The sequence below is a fragment of the Zeus faber genome, assembly GCF_960531495.2.
Source record: "Zeus faber genome assembly, chromosome: 16".
Taxonomy (NCBI): domain Eukaryota; kingdom Metazoa; phylum Chordata; class Actinopteri; order Zeiformes; family Zeidae; genus Zeus; species Zeus faber.
Genome location: NC_137202.1, coordinates 28,740,895 through 28,765,511, shown reverse-complemented (window position 1 = coordinate 28,765,511; position 24,617 = coordinate 28,740,895). Strand labels below are relative to the sequence as shown.

Here is a 24,617-nt window from a genome sequence, read left to right as displayed (position 1 = left end):
ACGTGGCCGCTTTGGCCAGGTGAGCAGCTATTCCTAACACAGACCTGGTTCCAACTCAACAGGGAACTGAACACATCTGCGACACTGGACAAGTGCTTTCACATCAATGTTGTCAATGTCCTTCAACCAGTCCAACCAGCGTCAGAGTGAGGGGCCTTATCTCCCACCCGACACGCCCCATGGGCGACCACACCGTGCTTTTAGCAAAATACTCAAATACTGTTGTTAAATAAAGTAACTCGCTGAGATCCTCAGCAAGTTATTTTCCTTTCTGAGTTACCTTTCAAAACAGAACTAGTCAAACTCCATGAGTGTCTTTGTCTTGTAGTTACGTTCCCTACGTTTAATTTGTGCAAACGGGGGTGACAGGGAGATTTACTTGAACCTGGATGTAGTTCATGAATCCAGTCATGGATTCACATCTCTATTGTTGTGTTATTGGGGAACCGACAATTCTGGAGTTTGATTTATGGAGGTCAGTGTAGACCATTAGTTTGTAAACCCAACCCCATCGATCTCAAAGTCGGAGTAAAAACGATTGAATCATTCGGAGGTTAAATAATGCTTTTAGAAGCTTCAGAACATTTCCTGTGTTTGACCTCACCGACAGCCGCCGGCTGCACTGACTTGAAGATTGATTTAAAATGAAGGTCAGTGTGGTCCGTCTGTGGGGGTGGAAGTTGTTTCTGTCGCTTCGGCGTTGAAGCTCTGGCGTCTCCACTCAACACGTCGCTCAGCCTGGCGCCGCCGCCAACACTGTTCTGTTTTGTTCTCGCCGCTGACGTCAGTGGCACATCCTCCTCACAAAGGAGCGGCTGGACGTGGGATCACTCATCGTACTGTGCACGTTCATCTGACTCAGTGTGAAACGGCTCCGGGGTGAGGGTCTGTGTTTGCACTCTGTACTCTTTTGAAACCACAGCGCCTCACTTCCCTGTCGTCGGATCATTTAAAAAGTCAGATAATGTTTTAAATTCAGTTTTACAAATATAAGTAAAAGTCATTAAATGGTCCTAAATTTAACTTTTGGTATTGTAACTAACAGTTTTATCTTTAGTTCAAAATGAGTGAAGTTCTTTCTGATGTTCTAAAACCCTAAACCTACCACTGAACCTCACACCTACCTTAAATGTTCTCGATGAACCCAACTCACAGAGAGAGAATTCTGACAAAAATGTCATTACATTTAGTCATAAAAAGGCCTCAAAGCATCACAATTAATTCACTGATACTGGCAGACACCAGACCCAGAGACTAAAACTGTATTTTTTACATAAATGCTGATTCTCTGTTTTGCGAAGAAAACTTTGATGATGTCACTCTTAACTGACTTTTCAACTTTGAAATTGACCAAACTTTCTTTTTTTTTTTTTGTTGTTGCTCAAATTGAAGCACCTGTTTTCTAATGGGACCCTTAAAACAACTGAAGAGAATGTTTGAGCCGACGAGGCTGATCGCCACCATTGTTATGCTGGTAAATATATTTTGTTATTATTCATTTGGGGTTTTAAAGGCACTATGAGGAGTTGTTTTTTTTTTTTTTTTGATTCTATCACCATGTATTCAAGTTCAAGAGATTATTTGTCACATACATACATATATATATTGTCACATACAGTCGTACATATATGCAGTGAAATGTCATGACACCCGGTGATTACGCACAAGCTCTATAAGCTCAAAAAATACTCAAATATGCGTAATCGACACGCGGTGCTCACGCAGGCGGCCGCAAGGGGCGGCGCCACAATCGCGATTCTGGGTTCTATAATTATATAATATAATTAATTTTCTGTGTTGTATTAAATATACATCTGAATCCTCCTAAATGAAACTTTACCATAACTTACCTCCAGTACTTACCTCACAGAGTAGAAAGTGTTCACATCGTGTCTTGGTCACGACGCCCCACTAGCTGAGGCATATTTATTGTCTTCACCATGCTGTTTTGAACAACTGCTGCAATTTCCGCAAGTGTGATGCGCAATGATAAGACAATTTCTATACAATGATTAGAAATGTAGCTAACGCCGCAACTTCAGATAGCTGAAGCTTGGGTGTGGTTATATTGGTTCCAAAAGTAAAGACTGCATCAATTTCTCCCATAGAAAATAAAATGTCAGGTGTTTTCTAACCCTTGAATATCCATGAAGCTCTCCTGTATGAATCATCGCTGCAGCCAGAAGCATTAGTGTTGTTTAAAAATCATATGTCCCAGGAAAGACTTTCAATTACAATTCACAATTCTATTAAATATGAAAACATAAATAGTTAAAGACTAAATCCCTGCTTTAGGGGATAAGCAATAAACCATTCCCTAAGAGCATCAAGAATCAGCCAAGCACAGATCTCCAGTTTGAAACTAAAAGAGTATTATGGACAAAGTTTTAAGTCATTCTTATAGATCAATCACAACAGATTATTTCTCACCTTAAATATCCACAGTATCAGCGCTGGGTTGTTGAGGTGACAGAACGCAAAGTTTCTAAACAATCCACCATTGCTCATGTGCTAGTCAGTGGAGTAGCATCACCATAGCAACGGCAGGTAAGGCTCATGCCGAGGTCAGTCTGCTTAGGCCGCAGCCTAACCTGCCTGGAGCGACGGTTACAACCTGCTCTGAGAATCAAGAAAAATCATCACTCGGAGAAGAAGCATTTAGCTGCTATGCTACATGTTGTTGGAACAAACTTCCAAAAGGGGGGGGGGGGGGGGGGGCTGTGTGTGTGCGTGTGTGCGTGTGTGTGCGTGTGTGTGCGTGTGTGTGCGTGTGTGTGTGTGTGTGTGTGTGTGTGTGTGTGTGTGTGTGTGTGTGTGTGTGTGTGTGTGTGTGTGTGTGTGTGTGTGTGATTTGTTTGAGATTTGTGCTATAAATAAACATGCCTTTTCCTTTTCCCAGCTCTGCCTTATATTAACACTATGTGCTGCTTTTTGGGTGAGTAGAATATAACAGAGTCGTCTATCTGTGTCACTGGAGCCGCTTTGTGGAATGAGTTCAAACTTGTTTTTTTTCTTCCTCTTTGTAGTGGCATAAAAATCTGCTGGCCATTGTCTTCTGTATTCTGCAGTTCCTGGCGATGACGTGGTGAGTCCCGATCAGTCTGTCAGTAGAGAGAACTGAATGTGCTTCACATGAATGATAATAACAAATAACCACCTTTATTGTGCAGTTCCTTTCATACACAACATGCAGCTCAAAGTGCTTTACATGACTTAATACTCAACCAGTAATAATAAGATAAGATTATACCTTAATCCCCAAGGGGGAGAGATTCGGGAATAATTCAGCATAACAATAATAATCTTATAACCTACAACAAAAATAATCAGAGTTCAATTGTTCATATGCATGTGTGTTAAAACAAGGGCAGAAACGTGGGAATAACACAGATAAAATACAACATGTTCTAAACCAAATTCCCACTGCTGCCTCACAGCAAGAAGGTCCTGGGTTTGATTCCCGCCTGGGGCGCTGTTGGCACTGTGCTCTGGTGGGTTATCTTCCAAACAGGAGCCTTTCTGTGTGGAGTTTGCATGTTCTCCCCGTGCTCACATGGGGTTTCCCTCATGTCAGTAAGGACCCCCCTCAAAAACATGCACCCATCATGGTCTGACCAGCGATGGACACTTATCACCTGGTCCCCGGGCGCGTCTACGTACGCTGCCCACTGCTCCTGGCTGTGGCCCCGGAGGAAGGACAAGCCAGGATGGTTCAATGCAGAGGATCCATTTCACCGGCCACCATCAAAAGCATGTGCATGTGTGTGTGTGTGCAAGCATGTGTTGTAGTGTGGTGTGTTGCGTGACGAATAAAGACTGTTTCTTCTTTCTTTCTTCTGACACACCCACACGGAATAAGCACAAAAAATATAATTAAATAGAAAACGTATCTATTAAAACAGGGTGACATGGACACACAGGCACATCAAGTGCCCCAGGAAAAGGAAGCTTTCAAGCTATTTTTAAAGGACACATTTTGACCAGATCTGGGGTCAGCCGGCAGTTTGACTGAAGCAGGCAGTACAATACAAATGAAGAAGGAATTTAGGAAATCAGACGACTTAAGTTCATCAGGTGAAAGGAGTGTGAGTGAGTTTGCAACTGTTCTTCAGACCCTCACCAGACAAAGCAGGTCAAGATGGAGAAGTTTAGGAAGCAAGACTCAGGTGATACCATTTACTGTAATGTAACTGTACGTTAAATAAAACCTATATGCTGCAAGTACATTGGAAAGCAGTGTATTAGGATTGTTTAGACAGTTCACCATCTTGTCAACAGTAAATAGTGGAGCATCATGGTCAAAGATTTCCCTAAGAAGGGGATTGGAGCTTTTGGCGGAGATGAGCCGGCTGAGGCCGTCTAATCTGATTAAGCGCCACAGACACGTGCTGTGCTGAACCGTGTCAAAATTAAATCATTGCCCTCGTGTTCATTTGGGCACTTTATTTGTAAATGTATTTCATATGTGTATTGATATTTCTGTTCGTGTCGAGATACTGGTTGTTATCAAGGCAGTGCATCCTCCATGCGTGCATGGTATATATGTAATAATATCAACAGTTTGATATCCTCTTATCGGTCTGTACCAGCACATGCTGAACCCTCCCAGTGCTGGTGAACCTGGAGGACCTGGAGCAACCAGGAGGAATCTTTCCTGTTCTATATGAACTTAGAAGGAGAGCTAGTGGAGTATTCAAACTTGTGTGCACTGCCGTCATTTTTACAAATTACTGGCACTGTGGTCTTTTCAGATCATCAATAATGAAGCACAAAGGCTCCTGGACAACTGGCAGGGCAGTGGGGTTAAGTTGCACCGCAGCAGCAAGCAGAACATCCTGTCAGCCATGTTTGTTTCCATGACAGGTTCCTCTTGTGTGTGTGTGTGTGTGTGTGTGTGTGTGTGTGTGTGTGTGTGTGTGTGTGTGTGTGTGTGTGTGTGTGTGTGTGTGTGTGTGTGTGTGTGTGTGTGTGTGTGTGCAGCCCTAGCGACTCCACGGTCTCCGAGAAATGAAAAGCCTGAGTCACTGTCACCACCGTGGTGTTGAGTTTCATTCTTCTCTTGGAGCCGGTACCTCACAGCTTGAGGACTTGACGCTTTCTTGCCGGCCCTCTACATAAACGTACACGCTGTCCTGTGTTTTCACAGTGGAACGCAGAGATTCACCACAAAGGAGCATTTTTATGAAGGAACTCGGTCCTGATGTTGGTCCCAGGATTGACTTGATATGATGGGAGGTGGAGGTAGAGTGGGTTGTCGTCTGGTGATCGTAGATTGCCGGTTCGATCTCTCCTCGTAGCGTGCTGAGGTGTCCTTGAGCAAGAGACTTAACCCCCTAACTGCTCTGGTTGAGCTGGTGTGCGCCTGGCACGGCTGCCACAGACATTGATGCATATGAGGTATGCACTGTAAAGCACTGGATGACTAGAAAAGCGCTATATTAATGCATCCCATTCACCATTTACCATCCTGGTTCTGCTTCTCACCTTCCCACCAGTGAGAGTATCATTGTGAATTCACTGCAACACAGCGTTGCAGCTCACACTACAGTGTCTTTTAGCTCAGTGGACCCTACTATCCTCCTGCCTCTCAGGGTGCTTTCCTTCTTACAGTATGTCCTGTACGTTCACTAAAGGACCTCCCTTATTCTTAAACTTTGACTTGTTACGCTGTTGTGAAGAGCACTGTCCGCTTCAAAGCTAGTCCTGCTCTGGGTCCTTGTAAGTGTGAACACAGTTCTACAAGAGTCCGCACTCGACACAGTATCCAGACCTATGACAGGAAATGTAGGGCGTGAATTCTGGGTAACGTGAATCTTGTGAACACAATAAAACAATAGAACAACGTACACACTTCAATGTTGAAGAAATGAACCGTGGTTATGGAAACCAGGGTCCTCGTGGAAACGTAACCAGCAAGAGAAAATCCACTGAAATGTAGACATCTTTAAGGTGTTTAGTGAGAAGCTGCGGGGGATTTGGACAGCAAATTTCTGACCAATTAACAGATGCCCTGTATACACATAAATGGCTTTATTTATACATGGCTGCCTCGCGTTGTCAAAGGATACCAAACACAGGTCACATGACAAACCTCTATTGTTGCAGTATGAAGCAGACTAAAATGAAAAGGTACAAGGTGATAATATCACATGATCTCTGGTGTAGAGTATTTACCGAAAAGATCACGGCACTAGAGCTGCCATGGTTAGGGGTTCCCCCCTGTGCCATTCATGCAAAAAATAAGAAATAAGCCGAGCAAAGTTGATGTTTGTTTGTGATGGTCAGATGGGGAGCTAATGATTCCCGGACAGACCCTCCAGTAAACCATTAAACCCGTGCTCTCGATTCCTGGCATTTCTGGAATAACTGAGATTCTTGATCAGGGTCATTCTCTGTGATCGCTGCCTTCTGAGGTTGCACACTTTGTATTGAGGTTCCCGTTTGTCTCTGTGGTGTGAGGATTATGAATTACTCCCCTTTTGTCCACAGTGATGCTAAAGATGCTTGCATGTGATAAGGACTTTAATCCTTTCATTATGGTGATGTGTTGTTAAGGGAACAGGATTACAGATCCGTGTGGTAATCACCCAAATTCTAATGCTGAATACAGGGCAGATGTTTCCTATTAACCCGCCGTTTGTGGGTGTGTTATGTTAGTTATATTTCTATCTATTTGATTGAACAGTGAAACATCACTGGATTTTAACATGGCCAACATGTACGTATTCTAATTAATGAACACAAAACACAACCAAAATGTATATTTTAACACACATTTATATGTATATAAATTGTGTATATTATTTCTTGTGTTCAAATAAATTCTTCAATTTTTCTGCTTATATTATAATAAATTAACTTAAAACATTTGTTTTCATATATAATTGTGGTGTGGGGGTGGTGTGGTTTGAGCAGCCACAACTGTCTAGACCAGGGGTCGGCAACCCGCGGCTTGGGAGCCGTCCCTCTGCCTTGGCTCCCTGTGGTTTTGAGAAAATAATGTGAATAAATAAACGCTATTTAATTTAAATACATTTTATTCTATTTAGTTAATTTTTTCAATGTAATAGTTATTATTCTGGAGATTGCACCAGAGGCATTCTGCGCTAAAACATTTCCTCCGGAATGCACAGAAGTGATGAATCTTGTAATTCAAATAGTGAACAAAATAGTGGCAAAAGGACTGAACCACCAACTGTTCCATTTATTATTAGAAGAAGTTGAAAGCGCATATTCTGATCTCCTGCTGCACAACAAAGTCCGGTGGCTGTCCAGAGTGCAGGTGCTGAAACGGTTGCTGTATGTCTGGAGCACGTAAAAGCTTTCCTGGAAAACAAAGGCCTCGCCTTTCCTGAGCTGGAGCAGTCAGATTGGCTGGAGAAGCTGCACTTCATGGTGGATATGACAGCACACCTCAACACGTTGAACAAAAGTCTTCAGGGGAAAGGAGGCACAGCCCTGCAGATGCTGGAGGAGGTTTTGGCATCTGAGCGCAGGATGACAGTGTTTGCCAGAGAGGTACGCTGTCTCACTTCCCCTCCTTGAAAGAGTTCAGAGAAGCACACGATCAGATGAATTACAAGTATTTTCATCGTGCAATCATCGCAATGCAAACTGCGTTTGGGGAAACCCGATCTTGAGATGGAACTGGCCGACATAGCTGACAAAGACGTGTGGGTGTCTAAGTTCAGAAAATTGACAGCTGATCTTGAAGGTGTTGCTCGTCAGAAGGCCATTCTTGCTCAGACGCACAAGTTGCATGATATTGAAAACCTCCCTAAACCGGACAAACTTGTGTTCGAGATATGGAATGCCATTCCCGACATCCTATTGAACATGAAGAAGTACGCATTTGGGGTCCTGTCAATTTTTGGATCCACATACTTGTGTGAGCAAGTGTTCTCCACCATGAACTTCATAAAAAGCAAAAAACAGTCGCGACTCACTGATGACAGCTTACAGTCATGTGTAAAGCTGAAAGTTACATCATACAGCCCGGATATTGAGAAGCTCTGCAGTGAAGTTCAGGGGCAGAAATTGCATTAAGCAAGTAAGAGAAACAAATATCTATATTTTCATTTTGCAAATATGGATATTTATATCGGACCCTGAACTGATGTAGTTGTGTTTCATATTCAGGTCGACGGTTGACTGCGACACGCGATTGAGGAAATAGTCCCGGATGACGGCACACTGAAATAGACTTAAGTTGTGATAAAACATTAACAAATGGCTTTTTTGCCCCTTTTACTTAAAGTGAAGATTTCTTTTTTTTCAAATCCACAAATAATTGAAGGACCTGCATTTTCTCTCGAGTTCAAAAGAATTTTGTGTTTTGCTGTGTCAAGCACAGAAATAAAATGAAAGTCTTAATCAGTTTGTAGTTCTTTTATTTCATAAACGCAACAAACAACAGCTCTTATATACATAGCATAAGTGTAATGAAACTATATATGCGGTGTTGTCTTCATTATAGAAGTCAAATAGGTTTTGCGGCTCCAGGTGGGTTTTTATTTGGCGGGAATCGCGCCCAAATGGCTCTTAAAAGGTTGCCGACCCCTGGTCTAGACTCTAGGTAATTGTGCCCGGGATCAGGGTGGCTGCACGCCTGTTGCAATGGAAGAAGGTGGCCTGGTCTGATGAATCATGTTTCCTTCGACATCATGTGGATGGCCATTGTTTACCTGGGAAAGAGATGGTACCAGGATGCATTATGGGAAGAAGACAAGCCGGAGGAGGCAGTGTGATGCTCTGAACGATGTTCTGCTGGGAAACCTTGGGTCCTGGCGTTCATGTGGATGTTACTTTGACACGTACCACCTATCTACACATTGTTAGGCTGGTCACAGCTGTTTTGGCAGCACGAGGGAGACCTACACAATATTAGTGGTGATTTTAATGTTGTGGCTAATTGGTGTATATATTCAAATGGATTAACAGTAAAAAATACCAAAAAACGTTTTGTTTTTTTGGTGTTGAAATATCTATTTAAAATAGGTTTTTTCTATATTATAATAAATTCCATTTCTTCTGGTGCTGATTGTCTCCTCATCCTGATCCTTTGTTTGTCTTCCAGGTACGGCATCTCCTACATTCCCTTCGCCAGGTAAGAAGCAGCTTCACATCCAGCACACTCGCTTTTCTGCTGCTGTACAAAATGTTGTAAACACAGAAAACACCACAAAGATATTAGCGGCGTGCGAGGAAAACATGTTTTTATTTCTGAACGGACTCCACCATATGGCGCTAATCCGCCAGCGGCACCGCAGCCTCCACGTCACACTCAGAGCAGTTGAAAGCAGTATTCTCCACACATTAAAACATCCAGAGGAAATCGTTTTTCGGTAATGCCCTTCGTGTCAGAATTATCCTAAAATGTTATTTCCATTAGATTTGGATATTACACCTAAGCGATTCTACCAAGGATTGGTAGACTGCTGGATTTTAACTCAAAACACCGAGAACCCAGTGAAAATACAGATTAAAGTAATAGTATCAAGGTACTTTAGATGACTTATCTTTAATATATATAGATGTGTATGTATAGATATACTGTGTATATGATATAGAGGTAGATATGATGATGGGGAGGGGGATTGTTTACTGGCTCCAGCTGCAGACGGGGTGGGGAATTGGGCCGGTTTGGGGTTCGCTCCCATTTGGGGAGAGGTCTGATGCCCCCGGGGTTACACCCCCCATATAAATAAAACCTGAGTGCACTGTGTATCTGGGAGAGGCGATAATCCGTCCTGACAGCTGAACGACACCCCGCTCCTCCCCCATCACCCCGTGCCCCGACAACAACAGCACCAGACAAAGAACGCCCTCCACCCTCTGCGTGGAGGAACGCGTGGCTCTGACAATCTGTTTGGGATGCTTTGTTGTTCCTACATCCTTGTTTTGATATATTTTTATTTTATTTTTTTCTGATAAATTATTTTCCTAGAGCACCAGTAAGCCTCTTGCTTTAATCCAGTTTTCATATCCGATTGGATTATATAGCTTTCTTTTGTTTATCACAGTGTTTCCCAAAGTAAGGTTCCAGGTACCCCAGTGGGTCCTTCCAGAGGTTTTGGGGGGTCCCCAGCAAAATGATTAATGGTTAATTAATGAATTAATGATTAATTAATGAATTAATTAATTCATCATTTTGTACAATAATGTACAAGATGTTAAGGAATGGTTATAGAATGTAATAATGACCGTTTGGATCTAGGTTCACTCTTATCTCCCTGACTAGAGTAGAGACACTCAAGTTGTAGGTGCTGTTGCCTCACAGCAGGAAGGTTCTGGGTTCGAACCCAACAGGGGCCTTAATGTGTGAAGTCTGAATGTTCTCCCCATGTTCACATGGGTTTCCTCCGGCTGCCACAGTTTCCCACGCCCCAAAGGACACGCATGTCAGGGTTAGACACTTCTGCCGATGCCCCTGAGCAAGGCATGGGCGCAGATCTGGAGTTGGTGCCCAGGCGCCGCCAGGTGGAACCCCACTGCTCCCAGATACTAGGATTGGTCAGAAATTATTCCCCCCTGAGGGATTAATAAAGTGTGTACAAAATAAAAAGAAAACCCAGAGACTAAATGTGATGAGATGGATCAGACTGAGGCTCTGTGATGTGGAACATGGTTACAATCCCTTGGTTATTTATATTTACATGCTGTGTTCCCTCTGTATACCACTGCGCTGCTCTCCGGTTAGCCTCGCCACATGGCGCGTGGAGCTGATCCCTTAATGTGTTTTACCTGCTGCCCTCCCTTCTTAAAGGGAAACTCCATTTATTTTTTATTGAAGTTCTGAATGAAGCTGCATTTAAAACTAAAATAAGATGAGAACTAGAGGATGTTTTGCTAAAATTACTCAGCGTTTGAGCTGGAAGGTGTATTCATCCCTTATTTCACAGGTGCTGGGCTAGCTGATCCCCTCTGCAGCCATGCATTGCGCTAACACTGTTAGCATGCATCACTGGAGTATCCCCTTGAGGCTGGATCATATATTGTTATAAAATGATTCAGGATTCTTCATTTGTCACATATGGATAAAATATTGATATTGTGAGATTAGTTATCGTCTGGGATTTTGGTTCATAATATCCACATTACAAGTGATTGGTTCTCAAACATTGCCTTATGTGTAAATATGTTATGAAAGCACTAAAAGTCATCAAAAAATATTGTTAAGTTATACATTTCAAGGTATTTGGCAAAAATAATTGATCTTGATAATTGATTGATTTAATTGATTTTGGCCCTTGGTGGAGGCATGGATAGATTAGATTAATTTTTTGTGAATTAAATAATGAAGTTGAACCATTAATCATTTTGCCGGGGACCCCCGCTGCAAGGACCAGTGTGGGGCCCTCCCTGTCTCTGTCTCTCTCTTTCTCTCTCTCTCAATTCCACTCCTTTTCTTTTATTCAAATGTTTTGGTTGCCAAAGCAAGTGGAAAATAAAAAGTGAAGAACATGAATATAAAAGATGAAGACAAACTAAAATTCAGACAGAAATGTATAAACATTGCAATTCAAATATTCTGCAAGTAGTTAAAGGTAACTTTAAATATCTATAGAGGAATACAGTGTGTATTTTTGCAAGGCCCTTTAAATCATATCCAAATATATTTGCATATAAGGATGAGTTAAAATATCAACATAGTTTCTCTGAATTACTTCAGAGATCCAAGGATCTCTCTCTCTCCCTCAGTCTCTCTCCCTGTCTCTCTCCCTCTCTCTCTCTCTATCTCTGTCTCTCTCTTTGTCTCTCTCTCTTTGTCTCTCCCTCTCTCTCTCTCTGTCTCACTCTCTCTCTCTCCCCCTCTCTCTCTCCCTCTCTCTGTATCTCTCCCTCTCTCTCGGAGTGGTAGCTTGCTACCCGTCTCCTCCTCCTGTAACCTTGACTCCTTCCGCACCTCCTCCCCCTGAACTGTTAAAGGAGGGATGCGGGGTCTGCCTAGCAACCCGGTGTCGGGGGGGGGTCCGCTCCGTTGCCGCGGCGACGGCGTGTGTTGCATCACCCCTCAACAGGCGCTACCTGTTGGCGGGGGTGTCCCATCCGTCCCAGCGTGCACTGCGACCCGCTCCCCGCCAAAACACACTCACTTATTCATGGCGAGGCGGCGTAACAAAGGGAGGGCGGGGGGCGCCCGTGGGATTTAATAATGGCGTTCAGGAGAGGAGACGGGAGCATCGGAGCCCTGTCCTGTCGTCACACCTACTCATAATGATTTTTGTTTTTCTGTTTTTCTTTGCAGAGACGCTGTGATGAAGTGCTTCACTACGTGTCTCAGTTAGAACTCTGCTCTGCTTCACTAAGACCGTCTGCAACACCTCTTTGTCTTTATTCAGAGCTAGAAATTTAAATTCTTAACTTTGCCGTTTCAAAATATGTCTATTCTAATTTGTCACGACTAGTGTGTGTGTGTGTGTGTGTGTGTGTGTGTGTGTGTGTGTGTGTGTGTGTGTGTGTGTGTGTGTGTGTGTGTGTGTGTGTGTGTGTGTGTGTGTGTGTGTGTGTGTGTGTGTATATATATAAACCGCTCTCCTCCTCTCGGGGGTCCCCAGATGTTCCTTAATCCATGGATACATACATGGATACTCCCTTCACATCCTTCCTCCGTCACATCCTCATACTCATAGTGCTGGCTGGCATTTGGGGCATTTTGGCTTTTGGGGTCTTTTCCTCCCTCAGACAACCTGACAACCTGCAGGTGGCGCTGCGCCGGGCTTCCCCTCCCGCGCCGCTCGGGCGTGACGGCACAGCCTCTGAGGAGGCGGTTGCCATGACGACCCCTCTCCCCGTCTCCATCCCCTTTGCCTTTGCTGGTCACATGACGCCCAGTTCCATGGTGTTGATGAGGGGCTCCTCTTTAAAGAGCATGTGAAGGGTCCGTCTCCGCTCGGGGGCCAGAGCCCTGCTCTTTGTCCCCCCGTGTTACTCAACCCGGCTCCGCTGAACATTCCTCAGTGTTTTCTTTGTGCATTAATCTCGTTATTCCGCGTAGACGGCATCTAGTTATGGAATCCCTTCTGCACCTAATCAGCCGGTTCCTCCGGATGGTTGTATAATGTGATGGTGGATTAGCTTCCAAATGTGCTTTGGGTGGAGCTCCTTCAACTCAGCAGCTGAGAAATCCATATCAGCGTGTGCGTGTTCTGAGGGATGAAGTGTTTCAGCCCCTTCACTCCGTTCAGCAGGGGCGGCTTTGTTTGCTAATGAGCTCTATGTGTTTTGTATTTCCTCCCACACTATTGAGTGAAGTTATTATTTTATTTAATCTTATTTTTGGATTACCACAAAGTTAAAGGGCGAGGAGAGAGATCTCGACCCCGGCAAGCTGTCGGCATCCGAACGCTTCCTGTTGATCAAATCTAATCTGATGTTACGTCAGGAAGAGACGCTCAAATCAGACGAACCCAACGTACAAACATCCGTAGCATGGTTCACACACACGCACACGCACACGCACACGCACACACACACTCAACATTCTCTGTTCTCCACCTGAGCTGGAGGTTAGATGTTCAGGTTCCTCGACTGTGCTGTAAATAAACCACCACACATATTTAGCATAAAGTGTTGTGTAATTGTGTTTTATCCTTTGTAAAGAAAACAAATTAGTGTTTATTAGTGTATCATAATTTATTACCATGAGATTAACCGATGATATATATATATATATATATATATATATATATATATATATATATATACACACACACACATTTTACCATTTTTCACAGAAATTATATGTGAATAGATTGTTCCAAAAATTGCCCAATGCCGCAATAAACTCAATAAAAGGTGAACTGGAGATCTGAGACGTCTGCGTGGATTTTTGTTTTATCCGCCATGAGCGTCCGTGTATTGAGTGGATTGATTTGTTCGTCTGAAATAAAAGGCAAAAACAACAGGAGTCAATATCTTCTTTTCAGCAGAATGACGGTTTAAAGAACAGCAGTGGAAATGTCTGACATCTGTCCATCCACAGCAGGACCTTATATCATTAGGGATGGATGCATGCATGGATGATTCATCGCCGGAGGAAGATTTGCAAGGTTACTGCCAAAAATAAACAAATTTATGGAAAAAAAAAAGATAGACATTTAAAGCGTCATCGCTTCATGACATTATTTTGTAAAATATCACTTTTATTCAAATTCAGGACCATTAAAGGGGTTCTGAATTCATGACCTTAAAGATTGTGGATTATATTTACATATACATAAATAATACTGTTATTACAAACAAAGTAGAAGCAAACATGAAATCAATAAAAATGTATTTTAAAAGGTTTTGAAATGACTACACTGGAGGAAAACAAGACTTATTCATATTCAGAGACTTTTACCGATATGAATTTGCTTTTTTTTTTTTTTTAAGGGGAGATTTGTGACAAGGGATATACATTTTTTTTTTTTGATTTATAGAGTAAAAAGCATTGACCATATAACATGAACAGAATTGGCAACATATTCTAAGGTCTTATCGGATACGTTGTCATCACATAATTCACAGATTGAAAGTGTCAGGAATTCAGCGGGGATATGACGTCACCGTCCCACACGTTGTTCCGCGCCGCTTTGTTCTGCCACCAGGACCCGCCCCCGCCAGGCCCCGCCCCCGCCAGGCCCCGCCCCCTGCCAAGGTGATAAAGCGGCGGGCGCGCGGCGCGGCCCCAGTGTGACAGGTGCAGCGGGAGGATGCTGCTCCGCGGGCCCCACCGCTCCCTGCTCCGTTAGAGCGCCATGCCGTTCCCACCCATCAGCCTCCACCACAGGATGTCCTCCCCGGGCAGGGAGCTGTTCAGGCGGAAGAAGAGCGGCGCGCCTCCTCCTCCGCCCGGAGAGGAGAACAAGTCCGACAGGGAGAGGTTCCCCTCGTCCTGGGCCCCCTCCAACCTCAGGAACCTGGGGAGGAAGAGCAAGAGCCCCGGGAGCCCGGCGGACGCTGAGGAGCCCCGGGGAGGCGGACGGGGCTCCTGGCTCTCCGTGTCCAAGCCGCAGGTGACGCGCTCCGGCTCCATGGAGTCCAGCAAGCACTCCTCCCGGAGCTCCCTGGGCAAGGAGGCGGAGAAGGAGGTGCAGTTCAGCCTGAGCCTCACCCCGGAGGCCATCCTGGTCCTCCAGAAGAGGAACCTGGAGAAGCAGATGCTGGCCCGCCAGCACAAGTGCTGCGCGTCCGCGGACTTTCGGCACCGGAGGGTCTTCCCCCAGCGCAAGGCGCACGGGGGCTCCCGGAGCTGCGGCCCGGCCGCCAAGCCCGAGGCGGAGCAGGACATCCGCGCCATCGTGAAGATCTCCCTCCTCAACGAGCAGCACAAGTACGACGACGTGGAGTACGAGGAGGAGGACGGAGACGTGGACGAGACGGTGCTGAGGAAGTGCAGGGAGTGGCTGAAGGGCGTGGAGAGCGCCGCCGCCCTGGGCAAAGTGGACAAACTGTCCGGTCTGCCGCGCGTCCAGGGCTGCTGACCCCCGCGACCCCACCCGCGACCCCCAGAAAACTGCATCATCCATTTCCAGAAACTCGCCGATCACCGAGGACCGGGGCCCCCGCCGCGCGCACCCGTCTGGAGGCGCGGGAGGTCCCCAGACGCCGCTCCGGTGGTGGTTCTTTTTTGGGTGGAGTCTGACTCTAGGACCTTGGTGGTGTCTCCCTTCGCACCTGTCTCACGTGTTTCTGCTGCTTCTTCGTTGCGCGGAGGAATGACTTCTGGGGGAAACCTTTGTGTCCGAGGACAAAGCGGCGGCGAAGGGGTTAAAAGGCATCCACCCGCTCCTCCATCTTCTGTTTCACATATTTCACATGTTTGTATCGTCGCTTTGCCTCGTTTTGTTTTTTATTCCTCTTGAAGTAAAAATATTTTTAATCTTCACGAGTTTCTGTCACTTTTCAAGGACTCAAACTGTTGGATGTTTACTTTATTTACTCTGGTTACAGTGGTTCTGCTCCATCAGGTCCATGCTCCTCCATCAGGTCCACGCTCCTCCATCAGGTCTACGCCCCTCCATCAGGTCCACGCCCCTCCATCAGGTCCACGCCCCTCCATCAGGTCCACGCCCCTCCATCAGTTCCACGCTCCTCCATCAGGTCCAGCCCCTCCATCAGGTCCACGCCCCTCCATCAGGTCCACGCCCCTCCATCAGGTCCACGCCCCTCCATCAGGTCCACGCCCCTCCATCAGGTCCACGCTCCTCCATCAGGTCCACGCCCCTCCATCAGGTCCACGCCCCTCCATCAGGTCCACGCTCCTCCATCAGGTCCATGCCCCTCCATCAGGTCCATGCTACTCCATCAGGTGAAATATGATCTCCATGTGGTTGTGGAGGTGGATGCCAAACAGAGATGTGTTCACTGGGATTCGAACCCTCGTCCTCTACATGTTGAGTTTCTAACAAGGCCAAAGATCTGTTTCCAAAATAAGCGCCTTTGGTGGAAGGAGGGAGGAGGTGGAGGAGCTGGAGGGGAGGTGAACCCTCACATTGTTCTCTGTTGCTTGGAAACAGGTTGCCGTGGGACTTTGTTTACAGTCACATCCAACCTTCAGAGCCAGGGGTTTGAAGCTCAGCCGTGGGTGAGTTCCAAACCCTTGTAGGAGCCTTCCCACTTCAGTGTTTTTCAACCTGGGGCTGAGGAACGTACCACTCTGTTGCAGCTCCCGTCCGATGGGGCAAACCATTCAGATTGAACAAAAACATGTAAATCTCGTTCTACAAAACAGGAAACTCACATTATCATCACAGTGTCTTAGTGTATTTTTAAACATATTTAGAATCGCGGTAATATGTATTTTTCATTATCACATTCACATTCGTTGGCTACAGCCGGGAAGTGATGCAACTTCTTGTTTCTAGTCTCTTACTTCCTGTTTCTAGTCCCTGGAGCCAATGGAGTCAAAAGAACTGAGTTGTGGATGTTTGCGAACATTCGCTATATTTTATATCCGGTATCAAATATTACCTCTCTCTCTCTCTCTCTCTCTCTCTCTCTCTCTCTCTCTCTCTCTCTCTCTCTCTCTCTCTCTCTCTCTCTCTCTCTCTCTCTCTCTCTCTCTCTCTCTCTCTCTCTCTCTCTCTCTCTATATATATATATATATTTTTTTTTTTTTTTTTTTTTTTTTTTAATATAAATTTTTCTTTTTCTTTATTGGGCTGCATTCAAGCAGAGTGAGGAGCTGCAGCATTGCTGCGTTTCTCAATAGTAAAGCGTTCAGCAGGTTGTGCTGTGAACAATTATTCATGATGGGAACCAACATTTTAATGAGGCCTGTGCTGAAATGAAGAAAGTAATGACTCAATCTTTTAAGCTATGATGTCATTTTGATCAAATTGAAGCCTATGGCGGCAAGCTGGGCTTTCTGCACTATTGGGTATTCATACGTAATTACATTTCTTATCGAATTGAATGACCAAACAACGCTCCTTTCTGTGAGTTCGATGACTTTCACCAAGGAATCCATCAGTGACATAAACGCTGCAGAGGCCAGTTGAACACTTTGTCCTCCATCTTGGATTTACTTACATTTCCGAAAACAACACTCTCATTAAAATCAATATTTCCAACTGACTTTTTCATTTTCAAGGAAATGTCTTTTTTTATGATTGGCATAATTTCAACTTCTAAATAAGCGATCCGGCTTCAAGATGTGAACTCGATCCTCCGGTTCTGCACGCTAACTGTGTTAGCTCAACGCATGGCTGCGGAGGGGATCAGCTAGCCTAGCTCCTGTGGAGTGAAGGAAATACACCTTCCAACATCTGAAAGGCTGAAGTAATTGAAGCGATTCATCAAATGCAAATATGAAAACAACACCGTTTAAATGCAGCTACATTTGGAACTACTATAAACGAGTATGAACAGCGAAGTGTGTTTCCAAGTCTCCCACTTTGTGTTGAAACTGTGGAATTGTTTCCCTAAAATCCTTTTCTGTCTTTCCTGTTTTGCGTTTTCTCAGCCGTTGCTGCGATTTGCAGCTTTTCACGCTGAGTCGCCCGGGGGACCGGGCCCCCGGATCAGCCCTGATCGGCGGGTGGAGACTCTTTGGGAGACTCTTTTGTTCCACTTCATTATTAAACCGTTTCAAGCATTTTATTTATTTGTAAGAGAGATCTGGGGCCTGTTAAAATTGTCGTCATGCCGACCAAGGGAAACACTTTCCACCGACGGCCGCACTTCTGTTCCGCCCCATTCAGGAGAGATCCTATTCATCCCAGTACACACTGTTCCTGCTTGCAGCCTCCACCCTCCGCCCGACTCCCTCCACTCTAATTAAACCCTCCACCCCACAACCCTACATTCTATATCCTATACCCTTCATACCACATCCTCCATCCTACACTCTGCACCCTCCATCCAACATCCTCCATCCTCCACACAGCACCCTACACCCCAGACCTTACACTCCACACCCTACAGCATATCCTCCATCCTACACTCTGCACCCTCCATCCATCATCCTCCACCCTGCACCCTACATCCCAGACCTTACACTCCACACCCTACAGCATATCCTCCATCCTACACTCTGCACCCTCCATACCAGATCCTCCATCCTCCACCCTTCACCCCAGACCTTCCACTCCACACCCTACACCCACTGTCCCCTGAGCATTTCACCCCACTCTGATTTATAACTGCGGGTGGTGCAGACGGACGCCACCTTTGGCACGTGGCCATCACTGCCACGGTAGAAAATAGCCGCAGGACCCTGCGCTCTGCCGTGACGGCGTCGCCGTGCCAACGTAACTGATAAACAAAACCGTCTCCAACGGCCTTTTGTGAGGAAAGACAAAGTGGCCCCTTCCCCCGCAGACCGGGGCCACAAACGAACGGGCTTCTCAGCCAGGGAGCCGGGGGCCTGGACGTGAGGGCGGCAGCCCGTCCACCATCAGGACTTCAGAGGCTCCGAGAAGGAGCCTGCGTGTCACACGTGTCTTCCTCCTCTCTGCTCCGTCCTGTATCCCAGTCCCATTTGACCCCGGAGACTAAATCTGGTCAAACGGGGCCCCTGGCCTGACGCGGGTCAAACTCAGGGTCCTTGGTGCGAGGTTCAGAATCGCTGCAGGATCCTGAGTCACGGAGCTGAAAAAAAACCCCAACAACCTCCAAACTGTCTCTGCCGACATCTGTCGCGTATGACTCTGGGTTCAGGCTCATCGTGCTCCTCTGGGATTAGGGCTTAGAGCAGATCACGGTTCTCCCAAATTGTTTTCTGGGAATCTTATAAAAGACGAGATAAAACAGTCGCAGCAGGTTCTCATCCTCCGTTCCTTTTACAAGAACACAATTTCCGGCTGTTGTGTGGGTGGACTTTTCCAAAACGGTGTTGGTTTTATCCCTGTGAAAGTACAGACAGTCAGTGAGTGGGTCCAGATTGGGTTTCTGCTGTCGCTAGGCATCGAATGAAGGAGGCGCCGGGGGCCGCGCCGGGGGCCGCGCCGGGGGCCGCGCCGGGGGCCGCGCCGGGGGCCGCGCCGGGGGCCGCGCCGGGGGCCGCGCCGGGGGCCGCGCCGGGGGCCGCGCCCGGAAACAGGAGGCCAAGCGGCGGCTCAGCTGGACCAGGTACCGAGAGATCTTCTGTTTCTGAATTGAAGGTGTTTTGATTAAATTCACCGTGGCTACACTTGTTGCACGTACACAATCTGTGCATTCCGCCATTGTTGGTGGCGGACCCTGCCACCAACAATGGAAACAGCATAAAGGAGCACATACATATTGCACTGAATGAGCTTCTTATAACGTCCCAGTTAAATAAACTACCAAAAAGGTTAAAATACATTTTAACAAAATAATCTCACGGATTACCACTTTGATGCTCTGATTCTATCATAAACGACTCTTTCATCGTCAGGGTTTGAAACATGGCGGACGAGCCCCCGGACCCGTCGGGCTCCGTGCTGTTGCGCAGCGCTTCAACCTGCTTCTTTTCCTGCCCTGCAGCGCCACCTGGAGGCTCGTGCAGCCTCCAGCTGCACCGCCGCCGCTCGGACCTGGCGCCGCAGAGCGTCCACGGTGCAGCAGCTACAACCTCAACGTGCGAGGATGAAACACACCAGCCCCCGGACGGCCGCTCAGCAGCCCCTTGAGGGGGACACGGTGATATCAGTTGTGTTCTAAAGATGAGTGAATACTGACAAATATTGCTTGATTTTAGAATGATTTGGGTCTTTTTAGAATTTCAAAGATTATGTGTTCGAGATTCAAGATTCAAGATTCAAGATTCAAGAGGTTTATTCGTCACATACATATACATACTTTCATACATATACATACTTTCATACATATACATACTTTCATACATATACATACTTTCATACATATACATACATTCATACATATACATACTTTCATACATATATGCAGTGAAATGCAACGCACCCGGTGATTACACACAATATGTCCTAGGAAAAATTTCTTTCGACTAGACCAACTAACTGACTCCTAAAACGTAATACAGTAAGTTGAATACTTATAGAATAAAATAAAAATATATAGAATAAAATAAAATAAAATGAAATAGATAAAGGGAATAGTCTAACGTATATGGGATAGACTTATGTATGTCAGATAGGCAATTATGTATATACAGATATGTGCATTAAAGTGGCATGTGAATAAAGTGAGGTAGTGTTGTAAGATATACAGCACAGTATACAACAGTACGGCGCAGCACTACGGTAACACCGAACAACCCAGAACAGTGACACACTATGCAGTACAGTATGCTACATACAGTACAGTAAGGTAGTGGAGCCTATGTGTGTGGCTCAGTGAGGACCCCTGCTGAGGTCAGCGTTGACAGGTCTTATGGCTTGCGGGATTTGTTTTGAGGTGGCTGTAATATATTTTCAATATATATTACTACTACTACTACTGCTGCTGCTACTACTACTAATTATACAAAATAATAATAATCATCATCATCATCATCATAACAATCATAATATACTAATAACAATGATAGTAACTACGAAATAAAATTATTATATAAATCATAATTAGGGTTCCAGCCCTGTTATTGTTCAGATTATTATTATTATTATTATTATAATTATTATTATTCTCCTTGGCTTCTTTTCAGAAACATTTGAGGTGTTGTTAGAACCGGGACAATCAATCTACATTCGGAGCAGGAATTGGTGAAAAAACAACGCCATTTTGCCGAAGGTTTTCGAACGTTCGTGCGTCACCGACTCGCCAAAGTTCTAAAACTTGTGGGCGGGTGGTGGAGCGAGATGAGTTTGTGGAGTGAGACGCTTTGTGACATCATCATCCAATTCATTATATGTGCAGGTTGTGGCTCCGAATGTCCATTGTACTGTGCGCCTGCCGTGTGTGGTGTGGGCCCCATCGCTCTGTGGTGGTTATTAACTCTTTGTGTGTGTGTGTGTGTGTGTGTGTGTGTGTGTGTGTGTGTGTGTGTGTGTTGTCTTACCTGCTTGACACCGTTTGATATTTCATCTCTTTTCCTCTTTTAGTAAATATAAACTCATTCTGTTCCATGGAACCGGTGCCGTGTTCTTATTTTGTTGCATTGGATCCAGTCGTAACACAAAGTGTAGGAGTGGACAGTCCAAAAAATACTCTGTGTATGTGACCTCACACATGGAGTTCGCTTGCAGCTCCAGAGCAACGGGTCTGAATCGTGTCCGTTTTATTTTAGTCCCAAAAGTTAAAAAAGTGGGTGAAATGTGTGTGAGGGACATGCAGTGTTGAATCTGTTTGAATAGAAGCGTGTTGTTGGAACTTCCACACGGAGTGATTTCCTTCCAGAGAGACACCCTGAGGCAGGACTCTGTGGACGACAGGAAGTGGACAGGGACCTGACAGGAAGTAGACAGTGACCTGACAGGAAGTAGACAGGGACCTGACAGGAAGGAAACAAAGAACTGACAGGGAATAGACAGACACCTTCTCATTTTTATGATAAAGTCATAAAACACAACAGTTGTATCCTTGTATTAGTAATACTGCGTGTCACCAGGACTCTGAGAACTCGTGTCACCACGTCATTACCTCAGTCGATGCTGTGTTTATAGGAAACTCGGAAAGTTGTAACTCATTTTAATAGTAATGCTGATGCAAAGAGAGGCGACAGCACAAACTGATGTTACGTTCCACGGGAACTCGAGAATTTAGAATTGGTGTCGATACTGGACCCCATGTATTGCTGCCTGCAGCTATATTTATTATTATTATGGTTCACCTCCAGCCTCATTTTGACCCTCACTCTCTCCCCCTCAGAAAAGAGAGAAGCTCCCGTCTCTGTGTAGCAGCACAGGGACTAGTACCTGCAGCCGCTTCCCAACACCAAGTATTGCCTGGTACTAGCCTACTACTAATAGAGTAGATTAGATTCAAGTAATTGTCATTGCACAGAGTACAAGTAAGTACTGAGGCAAAATGCATTTCTCTGCATTTTATGTAATAGTCTGCACTACTGTATATGATACGCTATGCCAGATATTCTCAACCTAGGGGCAGTGACCCCACATTGAGTCACTTGATATGCACATGGGGTCGCGGGACATTTCTAAGATTGATATGCTTATATCCTTTTATCAAAAAGATTTGTTAAATAGCTTTGAAATATATCAACATTTCTATATAATCCATTTGAAGCTTCCTCCATGCTATGTAATAAAAGCTCTATGATATAATACAAGCAGCCGAGTAAAGTAACGAGTAAGAAGAAGGCTGGAGATCAACACGGAAGGTGTTCAACTCTCTAGTCCATAAACAAGCAGGACACACTGTATGATCTTGTACAACTTATGCAGTTTAAATACATATGAGTATGTTGTCACATGTCACATGTGACACATCCTTGTTTTTTTTCATACGTGTGAAGATAGATAGTAGCTCTGATCTGTGATCTCCTCCGCAGAGTCTGACAGGAGGGGTCAGCGCTCCCAGATCTGGTCAGAAACTCAAACCTCAAAGCCAGACTGTTTCTTCCTTTAACAGCTGTTTTTTTGGGAGTAGCATGTTCCTGCAAGAGAGGAGGCTGAAGGCTGCAGACAGACGACAGCTTAACCCTAACCCTCTCGAACCTCATACCTAACACTTGAAGTTGTTGGACAGAAAGTAGTATTTGGGTGGAAGAAACCTTTAAAACTATAAGTACTAGGACAGAAAGTAGTCTTCTTTTTGTTTTTGTTTTTTATCATATTTGGGTGGTATAAACCTTTTGAACTATAATTCACTTGGTGGCGCTGTCACAAAAAACTAGGGTCCTAGGACTGAAACTGCAGCCCCCTCTTTTGCAGGAACATACATTTTGTTTTTTGGGGGAGTCTCCCAGGGCCACCAGAGACGGCTTTATATTTCATGAAGAATGTCTCTGGTGGTTTGATGAACCTGGTTTATCTTTGGAGCTCTCTCTCTTTCTCGTAGATTCCATGTGAACGTCCAAGAAGTGAATCCAAACATGGAACCGTGAACCAGCGCGCTGTGGCGGGGGATGAGGGACAGAACCCTGCAGCGGAAACACAGAATCCCCTTACAAAGAGTCGTGTTCTGCCTTGAGACTCTCTTGGACTTCTTGAAGATCATGAACTCCCAGAATGTGCAGAACCTCCTAAACCTCCAGAAGCTCCAGAACCTCCAGAATCTCCAGAACCTCCAGAAGCTCCTGGACCTCCAGAACCTCCTGGGCATCCAGAAGCTCCAGAACCTGCGGAAGCTCCTGGACCTCCTGAGCCTCTCTCCCTGGACGATGTGTTCCAGCAGCATCATGTCGGGCTAAGAGACACACTGGACATCATTTGATTCAATTGCACTTTGAATTCTACGTAAATTATCTTTTGGAATCTTTGTTTTAAATAACCGACTGTGCAAACAAGCTGTGGAGGAACTAAACAGAAGACTCCAGCTTCTGAAGTGGACGCCACATAGACCAGGGATCTCAAACTCAGTGCACCTGGGGGCCACTGGCTAAAGAAAATGTTTGTTATTCTAATTGATCACATTTTATTTTCTAAACATCAGGTCAATTTTATGGACCAGACTTTTCTTCTTTTAGAACATTTCTGTAATTCCCTCCAGGCTTGCATTTTTTTAAACTGCAGGGGGCGGCAGTGAGCACCGGCCCTGCAGGGGGTCCTAACAAAGACGTCCTGTCTCCACTTTGCGCCAAAAGCTTTTCCCGCTCTCTCCAAAATGACGTTTCCACGGTTGAGTCCTTCACAGCTTCACGTTCAGTTTTATTTTCACTGTTTTACGATGAATCACTGATGCTTCATATGTGAGTTTTAACACTTTGAGGTTAAACATAGAAATAGAATATAAATACAAATAAAATAGAAATATACATATAAATAAAATCTAAATATAAATATAAAAATTAAAATTAAAATAAATATAAATATAAATATAAATATAAATGTTGATATAAATATAAATATAAATATAAATAGATTAGACATCTGTCATTGAACACAATTAATTGAATTAAATGCTCTCACTCTCTCAAATAACCTCTTGAATCTTGATCTTTATCTGTGTGTGTGATGAACACACAACAGCACATGTGAATTATTCATTCATTCATTCATTTATTTATTTGATTAGTTAGTTAGTTAGTTAGTTGGTTGGTTGGTTGGTTGGTTGATTTATTTGGT

General features: G+C 44.9%; 2 protein-coding genes and 1 long non-coding RNA gene across 3 annotated transcripts in view; 2 read left to right on the top strand and 1 right to left on the bottom strand.

Annotated features, from left to right (window-relative positions):
- Positions 1-12,562, top strand: part of sft2d1 (SFT2 domain containing 1) — a 14,691-nt gene extending 2,129 nt beyond the window's left edge. Inside the window, exons 3-8 of the mRNA XM_080016639.1 lie at positions 1-19; positions 1,393-1,474; positions 2,900-2,935; positions 3,027-3,085; positions 9,077-9,106; positions 12,248-12,562. The exon at positions 1-19 is cut by the window's left edge and continues 64 nt beyond it. Of these exons, the coding sequence (XP_079872765.1) occupies positions 1-19; positions 1,393-1,474; positions 2,900-2,935; positions 3,027-3,085; positions 9,077-9,106; positions 12,248-12,287 (266 nt within the window). The 3' untranslated portion in view covers positions 12,288-12,562. The remainder of the gene's footprint in view (positions 20-1,392; positions 1,475-2,899; positions 2,936-3,026; positions 3,086-9,076; positions 9,107-12,247) is intronic.
- Positions 9,059-21,483, bottom strand: LOC307242256. Its single transcript, XR_013844586.1, has 3 exons — positions 21,431-21,483; positions 13,498-13,535; positions 9,059-9,145 (listed from the first exon to the last, which is right to left on the bottom strand). It is a non-coding gene; the product is annotated as an uncharacterized lncRNA (long non-coding RNA).
- prr18 (proline rich 18) lies at positions 14,742-15,628 on the top strand (the record flags this gene model as incomplete). Its single annotated transcript, XM_080016954.1, has 1 exon — positions 14,742-15,628. The coding sequence occupies one exon, from the start codon at positions 14,742-14,744 to the stop codon at positions 15,465-15,467; it is 726 nt and encodes a 241-aa protein (XP_079873080.1). The 3' UTR covers positions 15,468-15,628.
- Positions 21,484-24,617: the final 3,134 nt, after the last annotated feature.